This window comes from Macaca fascicularis, chromosome 14 (assembly GCF_037993035.2).
Source record: "Macaca fascicularis isolate 582-1 chromosome 14, T2T-MFA8v1.1".
Taxonomy (NCBI): domain Eukaryota; kingdom Metazoa; phylum Chordata; class Mammalia; order Primates; family Cercopithecidae; genus Macaca; species Macaca fascicularis.
Genome location: NC_088388.1, coordinates 101,611,256 through 101,624,217, shown reverse-complemented (window position 1 = coordinate 101,624,217; position 12,962 = coordinate 101,611,256). Strand labels below are relative to the sequence as shown.

Sequence of the window (12,962 nt, the reverse complement as noted above, 5' to 3'; positions counted from 1 at the left end):
CTACTTACTACCTGTGACATTTCACAAGTTTTATTTATTTATTTATTTATTTTTGAGCAAAGTCTCACTCTGTCACCCAGGCTGGAGTGCAATCACCGGATCTCAGCTCACTGCAACCTCCACTTCCCGGGTTCAAATGATTCTCCTGCCTCAGCCTCCCGAGTAGCTGGAACTACAGGTTTGCACCACCACGCCAAACTAATTTTTGTATTTTTAGTAGAGACGGGGTTTCACCATCTTGGCCAGGATGATCTCGAACTCTTGACCTCAAGTGATCCTCCCGCCTCAGCTTTCCAAAGTGCTGGGATTACAGACGTGAGCCACTGTACCTGGCCACAAATTTTATTCTTTTAAGTCAGAGGTAGTATAATAGCAAAGAAAGTTAAACGGTTTCAGTACCAGATTATCCCAACTTCTCTCATCTCTCCCTTTCATTTGTCTTGTTTCACATAAAGCAATTTAACATATAATAAAGCAAAACAAGAGTTATCACTTCAGAGAAAAAATCTAAATTGTAGATTTATATTTAACAATTTTTGAATACAACATATAATTCTTGCCTTCTTTGGAGCAGTTACTGAAAAGAAAACATGTTTCTTCCGTTTTCACAGAGTATCTAAATACACAACCTCCATGAGTTCTGCCGAGGTGGAAAAAGCAGTGCAGATGGCCTTGCAGGCCTGGAGTAGCGCCGTCCCTCTGAGCTTTGTCAGAATAAACTCAGGAGAAGCGGATATTATGATATCTTTTGAAAATGGAGGTATTGTGGTACTTGGATTCCATCTACTAATTCAAAGGAGAGTTGTCCCAATACTGTTCCTTCTACATCTTTAATTCGAGTGATCACACACTTCTCCTTCACACCGTACTGTGATGGGCCAAGGCCAAGACCATGACAAAGCCATGATCTTCCTCTGGCCGGAAAATAGAATCAAGAAAATAGGAATTCTTAGCATGTCTTGTCATCATCAGATACAGCTGTAGAGTAGATTCACTGTAACAAACTTTCATTATGACTTTGCCCCACTAGGGGACAAATTCTTGCAGATTTTGCTTTCCCGTTAGCCACATGACCTCATCCATTCCCATGATGGTGTTTATCACTTATATACCCCCCTCCATATTAGCCAAGAATATCCCACCATGAATCCTCACTGAAGGAAATACCTTCCACAGTGACCTTGATACAGCTTTCCCCCTGCAGCAATGGTTAGGAAAGTGTCGTTCCTGTCTTGCCCACACTTGCAGACCACCTTTTGGGAGATGTGTGAGAGTTCTGCCTCCAACTTTCCCACTTCTTCTCCATTCCATTGCTCACCCTGGTAAGGAGTAGAGGCGTAAGTTTGCACAGGGATTGGTGAGAGCTCTGATCCCTTTTCAGAGAAGCAAGTCTAGGAAATAGATAAAGGGAGGGCCAAATGGCTCATGAAATTTCTTTTCCTTCTCAGCTTCGTAATAGTCAGGGTAAGTGACAGCTACTATCTATTCCCCTCCTCAGATAAGATTTCTAAGTGTCCTTGTCATTTCAAGTCCAGATCTTAATTTGAATCTGATGTCACTGGGGGGAAAGCACGCTTAGGAGCTAGGAGAGAGAAGATCAAGCAAGTTCTGAGAATAGAGCCTTTAGAAATGGTCCTGGGTGCAACCTGGCCCAGGGCAGGTCCTATTCCTCCCAAAGGACAAAGGCCACCCCTGGTGAAGTGGCAGGGAGGGCAGTGTGACTTGGGGTAGCTTTGAAGGCCAAGGAATGAATGTCTGGCTCTCTCTTGGTCTTTCAAGCTTGCAGTCTGTCCCCTAATACATAAGCCAACACAGGGACTGTGCTAGTCTACTTAGTTGTGATGCCATTGCATGAAGTCCTCTGTGCATGCACCTGAGTAGACTGCATGTCACTGAAACCTGAGAAATGGCATACCAGAACTTTGTTCTGTCAGCTCAAAAAAAAAAAAAAAGAAGAAAAAAAAAAAAACAACAACTAACTAAAACTGGGTATCCTTACTAAGGTTTTTTAAAGTGGTAAACTATAACCCTCATTTTGTTCTTCCTCCTCCTCTTCTATTAAATCTGTAATGAATTGTTAATTAAAATAGATAATTAAACAAAAACATAAAAAAGCTTCAAAAGTTAGGATTTTATAAATGCCTTTATGACTTTCATAAGTTTTCCACATGAAAGTATGTCAAAATTGCAGATAAATTTTTGACACTTTCTTAAACTGTATTGTGCTATGGAAACAAAAAGCACACACTTGTTCAATTCACTATCACTATCTCAGCTGAATCAAATTTGAAAGGTCATTCTGCCAACAGGTTCACATTTCAATCAGTGGAGTAGGTTTTTCCATCCAATGCCCCCCGGTTAGTTCTCCTTTTGTAATCCATGGCATGTGCAAAGTCCACAGTATCCTATGTGTCAGTTAACAGATGTTGTGATAGCAACAATAACCCAAAAAAGGTGTTTTTTAATTATTATTTTTAATGCTTACTATCTTTGCAGTATGAATTAGCCTCTTTTATTTTTCAATGGGCAGTTACTCATTGACAAGTGAACTTCCTATTATAACAAATAAATACTGAAAAGTAAATTGAAGTGTCAATGCTATTCAAAATGTCCATTTTCTGTAATATGATGTGCCCTCAAAATTGCTAGAAGGACTCAATCCTGTTGGCCTTTCTCCCCACTTGTTTAGATCATGGGGATTCCTATCCATTCGATGGGCCTCGGGGGACTCTAGCCCATGCATTTGCTCCTGGAGAAGGCCTGGGAGGAGATACACATTTCGACAATGCTGAGAAGTGGACTATGGGAACGAATGGTATATATGCACAATTCACCATAACCTGGAAAATATTGTACCTTCTTCTGGGCTCCATCATGAAACCTTGAGGTTCAACGTCCCAAGCCACCCTTTAACTAGGGGGGCTGGCTAGGAAAAACAAGTAAGCCAAAAATCCAAAAGGGATCACATAAGGGAAAAAAATCCACCCCAAATTGTGTTGTAGACTTGTCTGATCTGTTTCATAGCATATCATCTGAAGAAATGGTCATCCCCTTCTCAACGCACTGCTCTCGTTTCCTTCAACAACCTAGTATTTATGATTTCTTACTTGTTCTTGGAAATAGGCTACATTCAGAAATGACCCAAGAGAATCAGTACTGTCCTGAGAAGTGTGATGGGGATGGGAATAAAGGTTCCAGAATATCATACAGGTCATCTGGAAATCTTCAGTGTGAAACATGTGGATCAAAAGGTGTAGGCTGTAATAGCAGGGAACTATTAAGGCATTTGTGGTCTAAATTTATGAATTATTCCCAAATATCATTGCCACTATTTGCTCCAAGGCTCTCCTTTATCAGTCTACCAAACATCACTGATGATGAGCAAAATGGATTGATGTGCATTTCCATCCTCCCCCACCTCCAACCCCCTTCTAGCCAAGAGGGGGAAAATTTAAGTCACCAAAGCTAAGTGCCAGAATAACTTACCAAAATTTGAATAATCCAGTTAGGAAAAGGAGATGAGTTAACTGTGATGTGGGCATAAATTATCCTATAAAGATGGAAGATGGAGAAAACAAAAACCTGTGGTGATACTGTTTTTTCTCTGTCATATTGTCTAGGTTTTAATTTGTTTACCGTTGCTGCTCATGAATTTGGTCATGCCCTGGGCCTGGCCCATTCCACAGACCCATCAGCACTGATGTACCCAACTTATAAGTACCAGAATCCCTATGGATTCCACCTCCCCAAAGATGATGTGAAAGGGATCCAGGCATTATATGGTAAGATTATTACCTTCTTTGACCACTAACCCTGAAATTGGCAGGCATTCAGTCTCCAACTTAAAGAAAGTGCATTTTATCTGCATTGGTAAAGATCAATCTAGAAACCATAGCCCCAACTATGCCTTCTTGTGAAGAGCTCATTTGCCAGTTATAAATGTGTGTGTGATGTGTGATTAAATTTTACACCTTTCCTTTAGAGCATATTAGTCCTGGATAGCCTTAAAAAATATAGTCATTTGTCTGTTTGTGTTTTTCCTTTGAGTGCAAGTTAGAATTTACAAATTGGGAGAGGATGGATGTAGTTTATAGTTCATATACGTGGTGCTTACCCATTTGCAGATAAGTGACCTTATCTCCCTAAAAATAGCAATCATGATTAAAATAACTCCACGCCCAGCCATGTAGCCGATCTGCAGTTTACAAAACAGGTTCATGTGTGTAGTCTTACACCAGCCTCACAACTAACCTGTGGGGTGTGAAGTGTTTTCCTCGTTTGATAGCTGGGAAAGCTGAGGTTCAAAGGCAGTAAGTATCCTGAGATAAACTACCTCAAGTATTAGCATTCTTCTAAAAGGTAATGAGGGATTATTAGAAACTCTGTATCCAATTTTCCTTAAGGGAAACAAACCAATTAATCCATCAGAAGGAATCTTGAAACATCCTTAGACCTTGACAATTTTTCTTTAATGGATAAAAGGCAAAAAGATCTAGGAAATTGCTTTTCCCTTGAGCCCTGGAGACCTGGTTATTAGGCTTCTGCTTATCAGAGCCTCTCCCCATCTTCTCAGTGCCTAGAGACCCAGATCCCCCAGCACCTTCCTGGGGCACTAGGAATCTGGCCCCAGGAGATCTGGAGGGTGGGAAGCCCAGAAATGGGCACACCATTCAAAATCAGTCAGATTTCACCTGAGGCACAAAAGGCAAATTTCATCCCAAGAAGTCTTCAGCCAGCTCTATCCATTTCCAGGAGGGGGAAAGCACCAGATCTGCCTGACCCTTGAGGGACAGGAAAAACACCATGAATGTCACAAACTCAGCTCCAGAGTCTTGGTGGCAGTGCTCCAATGGGAAGCAATTTCTGTGGGCCATCGAGAAGGGCTGAGCTCAAACACTTGCCTTTAGAGGTCCTTGTGCTCTGGAAAGTCACTGCCTTCGGATGGCCACTGTCACTCGGCCAGGAGGCAAAGCACATATTTTGGCACAGCTATTATGACACAGGTGAATGAAACATGAAAACATGGGTTTATGTTACAAGGGAGCATTCATATCACCCAGATGATCGCTTGCCGCTGCTGACCCTCTCCAATTTCCAGCTTCCATCTTCTCCCAAAGCCTTACCCCGCCTCCGATCTTCGCCTTGCTGCTAACCCTACTCCATCCCTGATCTCAAACCTCATCTGACCCTTATCAGAGGCCGGAACCTTTCCCTTCCCTGTGCCTCATTCCTTCCCTGACTCTCACCTGTGGTTATGACGAGGCCTCATCAAAGAGCAGGGACCTGCCAGAGGCGACAGTCCAAGCTGTGCAGACTCATTCTTCTGGAGCTGGGGCAAGGTCCTCAGAGATGCAGAGCAGGAGGGGAGACTCACTGACAGCTCTCGCAAGATTTGGGTCCATGTTTTCCAAGACGATCCACCAGAAGATACCTTTAAGTAACAAACACTTTCAGTGTACTTCAATTCCACAAGAATTCGCTCAGTTTTTCCTGGATGCCTAGTAAAAGACAAAAGCACAGGGCAGGATGCCAAGGAGTCTATGAAAATAATAGGAAAACACATAAGAAAATTTTCTTATTGAGAAAAAGAGAACTTAATTACAAAGAAATAATCCATGCCAATTTTTAAATTACATTTCTAATCTGGAACACTTGTAGATATCAAAGAAGTTCTATAATAACATAATGATCTTTAGAAGACTTACTATGTGCCAAGCACTCTGCTACCCGCTTTACAGGAATTATTTAATTCTCACAACAGCCTTCTGAGGTGAGTACTATTTTCATCCCTCCCTTTTAACAGGTGAGGAAGCTGAGGCTTAAAAAGTTAAATAATGTGCGGCAAATCACACGGCTCAGCAACCAGGAGAGCCAGGACTCAAACCCCAGTCTACCTGCCCTCAACAGCCATGGCTATGATCACATGTCCAGGGTGAAAGTGTACAACCTCCCCTGGGGCTCTATCTAGAACAGAAGTGTGTGAACTCCAAATTCCCGTTACCATTTTGACCAAGTCATTTTGAATCCTAGGACCTCGGAAACCATTCCTGGGGAAGCCCATGGTGCCCCATGCCCCCCATCACAAGCCATCCACCCCCGACCTCTGTGACTCCAGCTCATCCTTTGACGCAGTGACAATGCTGGGGAAGGAGCTCCTGCTCTTCAAGGGCCGGTAAGCCTCAGACGCGCCACCGACTCTCGTTGGGCCTCATCTCCACTCCCAGATAAATGTCGTCCCACAGGTCCTTGTTGCTGCCGTGTATGAAGATCATGCAGAAATGCTGTCCTATGCAGCAGGAGGGTGGTAGGCAGGGGTCTTTGGGGGAGATAGAGAACTGCCAAAGCTACTGTTTGTGGTGCACCTACTGTGGTCTTGCTACTGTGCTAAGTGATTTCCATAAATGGACAATATTTATTCTAACCCTTTTCACTGTAGAGATTAGAATCCCTAATGTGCACATAAAGAAAGCAGATCAAAGAGAGCAAGTAGGTTTCCCAAGGTGACAGTTAAATGGCTGAGCTAGGACACCAGCCTGAATTGATCTGATGTCCGTTTTGTTTAACACTTTATCCCTAGTGAGTGTGCATAGCAAATGCTCAATAAATACTTGGTGAATGAGGGTTGGCTAGCTGGATGGATGGACAGATAGGAGATTGGATAAAAGGATGGATGGATGGGATGGATGATCAGATGGATAGATAAGTGGGTGGATAATTCCAAGGCCAACATTCTGAAACTCTTCCTCTTCAATGCCTCTGGGCCTTTCACCCATCAGGTAGCACAGAGAAGGCAGATCCCTATTCTCCCCCAACTCTGGCTTCTTGGGGAGTATGGCTGTTTTCTCCATGATGCTGGTTACTCTAATTACTTCTTCCCATGGAGGCAAAGAGAAACACAGCAACATTCACCCTATTCCTCCCTTTGCTGGAGACAGAATTCAATCACACCAGAATAGGCAGAGGCATCTCAGGAGCATTCATGTGCGGCATTATTCCTTCTACTTCTTCAATATTGCAAAAGTGTTTATGGAGCCCATTGTGGTTTTCAAGCAGTGTAGTCTTTAGGGGTATAAAGATGGATTGATACCTGCCCCCCACCTTTACATACCCCTCAGGTATATGACTCCAAAAGCCCTGCAAGATAGTGAGACATGAGCTCTAAAAGTTAGGCCCATGAAACAAAACAAGAAGCAAGTATCTGGGAAGATCTAGAGAGAGTTTCCCAAGGAGGTGACGTTTGAGAAATGTGATGTTCCTTATCTTGTATGCTTTTGGGGATATATTGCTGAGCTACTATTGTAAGAATACTTTTTGCTCCTTCCGCACAGAAAGTAACAAAGTAGTTTTAAAAAAGCAAAATTTACCCAGAATCCCACCACCTGGAGTGTATCAGTCTGCGGGATTGATACCCATCCATCCTTTTATCCAGTCTCCTATCTGTCCATCCGTCCAGCTAGCCAACCCTCATTCACCAAATATTTATTGAGCATTTGCTATGCACACTCACTAGGGATAAAGTGGACATCAGGTCAATTCAGGCTGATGTCCTAGCTCAGCCATTTAACTGTCACCTTGGGAAACTTACTTGCTCTCTTTGATCTGCTTTCTAATACCATAGACCAGGTAGCTTAGACAAGAGAAATTTATTCCTCACAGTTTTGGAGGGTAAGAAGTTCAAGATCAAGGTATCTGCAAGGTAAGTTTCACTCTGAGGCCTCTTTTCCTGGCTTGTAGGCAGCCGCCATCTTGCTGTGAGCTCGCATGACCTCTTCGTGTACAGCGAAAGAGGGAGCAAGCTTTCCAGTTTCTCTTCTTATAAGTGCACCAGTCCCATCATGGGGCCCGTACCTTCATGACCTCATGAGTCAGGAATGTCCTCTTCCAGCACTAACCCTAACTACCTCCTGAAGGCCCCATCTCCAAATACCATCCCACTGGGGGTTAAGGCTTCAACATAGGAATCTGGAGGGCACATAACGCAGAGCATTCCCATTGTTAACCATATTGTTGTGTGTCCCTCCAGACGTTTTCTCTGGATAGAGAGCTAGATATTGTACATATGGGAGTGGGGTGCAATGATTTCCACAAAAATAGAATTTTACTAGTGGTGTTGATTTATAAAGTTTTTTCACTCACAAAATTTTATTTTTTCCTGTCAATGAATTTTAATTCTCATCCTTAGATATATCATTACTTATTTAATCAGTCCCATACTGGATTATTTCTAATTTTTAAAAATTAGAAAGAGCTTGAACTAAATCTTTGACAATGGACAGACATTCACTTTTCAAATGCAAATTAGAGCCAGGCCCAGGAACCCAGGCTTTCACAGCAGAGTCAGTGGGATTAAGTTCTGGCCCTACCGCTTACTGATGAGGTGATCCCCAGCAAGTAATATGCCAGACACATAGTGTCAATAAATGGCAGTCACTATTCTTAAGAGTGGGAATCAAAAAATATTTATAATGGCAGGGAGGCTTATAAACAGCTTCAGGTATTTAGAGAACCCAATTGATTCTTTTGTGTTATTAATTTTCTGATGATTATTTATTTTTAAGACACTGACCATTGATGTTCTTTTTCTTGAGTATTACCAAAAAGTACATCAAATGGAATTGGTAGGCAACGACCCAGAAGTAGTAGACCAGGTAGGGCAGGAGGAGCTTGGAGCACAGATCTTAGTAACCTTGGCTTCATCTAAGGGATATCATTCAGGCTCCACTCTCCCAGACACTGAAATGGCATGTAGCACTCATTCAGTGATAAAGCAGTGAGTTGCTAGCCATCATGCAGGGTGTAGCTTATTCTTCTGGTAAATATCAGAGGTTGTAGTGGGGGCAAAGGAGACAGTGAAGTCAAAGATATGATACCATTTCATTCAATGATCATTGTTTTCTTAAAAAAGTAAAAAAAAAAAAAAAAAGCCTTCTGTTTATCAAACTGTGAGCATTTAGCAATTACTAATGACAACTTGAAGTCGATACATCTTTTGACATAGTCTTGTTCATAAATACTGAGGGTAGTAACAGACTAGTAAGTGAGGCATTGGTGCAAGAGACGTCTAGAAACAAAAAATCAGCAGAGGGGCTACAGAAGGAGAGATGGTCTGCTACCACGTATGTATCTGCTTAGTCACCACCTTCTCATCTTCTTCCATTTCAGATTCAATGAGCTATTGGGGTAGGGCAGATGATTCCAAAGAACTAGCACAAACTATAAGCAGGATGGGGAGTCAGGAGTGGTCCCTTCCAGCGCTGGACCACTAACTCACCGTGGCACCTGGAGCTTCTCTTCCTTTTCTATAAAGTGAGGGAGTTTTCTGTTACTAATAGTGACTTAAAAGTGTTCAGTATTTACTATGCAAAGTGTTCAGTACTTACTATGCAAAGCGTTCAGTACTTACTATGCAAAGTGTTCAGTACTTACTATGCAAAGCGTTCAGTGCTTACTATGCAAAGCACTACGTTATCTCATTCTTACAATTCCCCTGTGAAGCCTGAAATATCATTCCTTTTACAAGTGATAGAAAGGATAAGCAACTTGTTCAAGAGTACACAGCTAGTAAAGGGTGGAGCTGGAATTCAAACCCAAACTAGCAAACTTCAGAGCCCATGCTCCTAACTACCTTGCTGTACTACCTCCTAAGATGCTGTCCAGAGCTGGAATCCCATGACTTTTTAGCTCCGATCCCCTACCAGCTGCCGCTAAAAGTCCCAGAGTGCTTGCTAAGCCTGGACAAAGAACAAAGAATTCTTTCAAGCCACAGTTATAATGGCAACCAGGGAGCCACTGATTATGAAAGAGCTCCCAGTCTGTTCTCTCCCACTCAACAGCCTGGAATTCCCCGTCACCAACAATAGTCTGTTGATGGGACATTTCAAGCTATGAGCATAATAACCACATGGTTTGTTTCCAAAGCAAGATGGAATGCAGTACCTTTTAAAGTAACCGTGAGATTGTCAGATATTCTCCATAGCGTGTAAACGTACATTCATACGTTCCGTGTGAAGGGAAATAAGTGTTAGCTATAATAAGTTGAAGGATGGATAGATAGATAGATAGATAGATAGATAGATAGATAGATAGATAGATAGATAGATAGACTTAATGAACACACACTTACTTTTTATAATAGGTGACAAAATTATTAAGGCTATATCAGATTTCCTCAGTCACTTAGGGAAAATAAGAGAGAAATGACTGGAATTGTAACCATACCAAAATTATATTTGCATCTATTATATTATGTTGCGTTTGGCCCAACATAATTTTAAGGGTAAAATCAAGACTATCACACATAATCATCTATAAATCTTAGAGGTACAATAGATTTTACAAATAGAGTAAGCATAAAGGTCGATCATGTCCAAGTCCTTCAGTGTAGAGATAAGGAAAATAGGCACAGGTCTTTTAGCCCTAGCAGACCCTCCCATGAGATCCAGGTCTTCTGACTCCAGTCCAGAGTCTATCCTAGCACTAATATAGAAAGCTTTCTGCCTATGAAATGGAACTACCAAGAAAAGCACTGAAATTTAACCTGAATGAACATATGCCCATTGACTGTTATGCATTTGAGTTAGTAGAAGAGCACTTTCAAGCTGTTCCTTTGCTTTCACGCCCTCTGCTTGCAGGTGGGGTAACCAACCACAAAGAGGAGGATGTTCATAGACTATCTAGGTTTCCCAAGAATGTCTAATATGTTTCTTCACATTTGTTTTTTTTTTTCAAAATAGGATTCTATATATATTTTTAAATCTGTAACTAATTGTCAAATTTCAAAAGATGTTATGTATCTTAAATTAGAAGGCAAAGAAAAACATTTTTAAGGGTTATGCAAGTAGGAATTGGAGAGAACAATGGATATATTAATAAAAGGCATTCTAAGGACTCACCAGCGGGATTAGGACACTAATTTGGTGAGAAGAACAATAGAAAAGGAAGAGTTAAAGCAGGTAGAAGCCTCATGGCTGAGAGTATAATATACAGCATTGTTCTCTCAGAAAAATTGAGAGGATTTGTTGGGAACACGATGTAAAACTCAGGGTGAGATGTATCAGATTTAAAGCAATGACAATTTTCACGGAGTTTCATAGAAATAAGCTAGTGCTCAGGGAAGAGGTCATAGTTGGAGGCTTTGTGAGTTTTGAATCTCCCACATAAAGGAGATAGTTAAAGATGTAGAGATGAAAAACAGCTCTGAAGAGAGAATGAGGAGAAAGAAAAAAAGTCTAAAGAATGAGCCTAGGAAATGGGAGAAAAAGATTCAATAACAACCAGAGAGATTCAGCACTCCAAAAATAATAACAATAATAATAGCTAACACTTCATGGTAATTTGCAATGTGCTATGTGTTGTGCTAAGCATTTTACAGACATTCACTCATTTAATCCACACTGCCATTGTCCTAAGCTGGAATTATAACTTAGTTCTGTTTGATATCAGAGACAAAATGCCTGTAGTGGAATCCCAAATAAATCTCGGGAAAAAAGGTGTATTTTTTTTTTAAGTGATCAACAGTGGAAAATGTTGCCAAGGTCACCAGACTGAGGACTGAAGAAAAGGGACTGAGTGGCCAGGATAATTTAGAATGTAGTCACAGCAGAGCAATGAGGAAGAAAGCAGATCATGGAAAAGGATTAAAGCGCAAACGGGGTCAGGTGCGGTGGTTCACACCTATAATCCCAGCACTTTGGGAAAGAGGCAAGTGGATCACTTGAGGTCAGGAGTTCAAGACCAGCCTGGGCAACATGGTGAAATCCCATCTCTACTAAAAACACACTCAAAAAATTAGCCAGGTGTGGTGGCAGGTGCCTTGTAATCCCAACTTCTCAGGAAGCTGAGGTGGGAGAATCACTTGAGGAGGTTGCAGTGAGCTGAGATTGCACCATTGCACTCCAGCCTGGGTGACAGAGCAAGACCCTGTCTCAAAATAAATAAATAAGAGCAAATGAGGGGAAACAAAAGAGTTGAGATAGAGCATTCACTTGAGAAGCTTGTTGACCACAAAAGAAGTTAACATAATAGTTGGCAGTAACAGCAGGGCCAAGAGAGGATTTCAAAGAGGAAACTGTTCATGTTTGAAGACAGTGGAGAAAAACAAATACGAGATGCTACAGGAAGGGAAACAATAACAGTAACCACTATTTCTGGAGAGTAGATTTGAAATTGGGAATTTCCAGGATGCCATGGGCTTGAGGTAAGCCCACCATGGAACAGGAGGAAGTCTTCCTCCTTCTCATTCTCCCTGGCGATGTGTCTTTTCTGGCTGGAAGGTTGCTTCCCTGAAAGCCAACAAATGGCATTGTGTTTACTTAGAGCAGTTCTCTGTGATCTATTAATAATTCAGATAAAGAAGCAGAGGTCAACTAAGATCCCTGACTCATTGTCATTTCTTCTGAACCACCTGATTCTGAGAGAGGAGGGGCCCTTTACATGTTCACAGGTTATGGTTTATGAATATGGATTTTCACAGGCTCTTCAGATGGGTACAAACACTCTTAATTTAAGGACACTATGCACAGCTTTGACTACCATTAATCTACACCACTGGCTACACATGGGTTTTTAGTTGTATGAGCTATATTTTTCTTGGGTTCCGTGAGATGGATGATGCATGATTGATTTCTTGGATTCTGATTCATCCTGAACTAAGCAACCCTGGTTAATGAGTCCCACAGAATGAATGGCTTCTCAGCCAATGACATGACAGTTTGTACTTCAAAGTTTCCAGCGAAAAAAAACTAAGAAGGAAACTTAGCTATATTGATAAACTCTAAGTTTATATTCTGCATATCACCTATTAATAAATTTGTAGAGTAAAAACATGTCTTTTTAAAGTATCTACAAATAAGGGTAGTCCTGAATTTATAAAACACTTTCAAATGCTTTATCTCAGATGATCCTTTGAAGTGTTTGTGCAGATATTATTCTTACTCTTATCTGACAGTAGGAAATTGAGTCTC

The 12,962-nt window shown here is 41.4% G+C and overlaps 1 protein-coding gene and 1 long non-coding RNA gene across 3 annotated transcripts in view; one reads left to right on the top strand and one right to left on the bottom strand.

The window, feature by feature from the left end:
• LOC102139033 (uncharacterized) overlaps nucleotides 1-12,962 on the bottom strand; it is a 270,410-nt gene that overhangs the window by 111,475 nt on the left and 145,973 nt on the right. For both annotated transcript variants that reach the window (XR_006692172.3, XR_010580974.2), the window contains exon 3: nucleotides 5,247-5,498. This is a non-coding gene — a long non-coding RNA (uncharacterized lncRNA). The remainder of the gene's footprint in view (nucleotides 1-5,246; nucleotides 5,499-12,962) is intronic.
• MMP20 (matrix metallopeptidase 20) overlaps nucleotides 1-12,962 on the top strand; it is a 48,514-nt gene that overhangs the window by 13,053 nt on the left and 22,499 nt on the right. Inside the window, exons 3-6 of the mRNA XM_005579461.5 lie at nucleotides 612-760; nucleotides 2,690-2,815; nucleotides 3,621-3,782; nucleotides 6,031-6,172. Of these exons, the coding sequence (XP_005579518.3) occupies nucleotides 612-760; nucleotides 2,690-2,815; nucleotides 3,621-3,782; nucleotides 6,031-6,172 (579 nt within the window). The remainder of the gene's footprint in view (nucleotides 1-611; nucleotides 761-2,689; nucleotides 2,816-3,620; nucleotides 3,783-6,030; nucleotides 6,173-12,962) is intronic.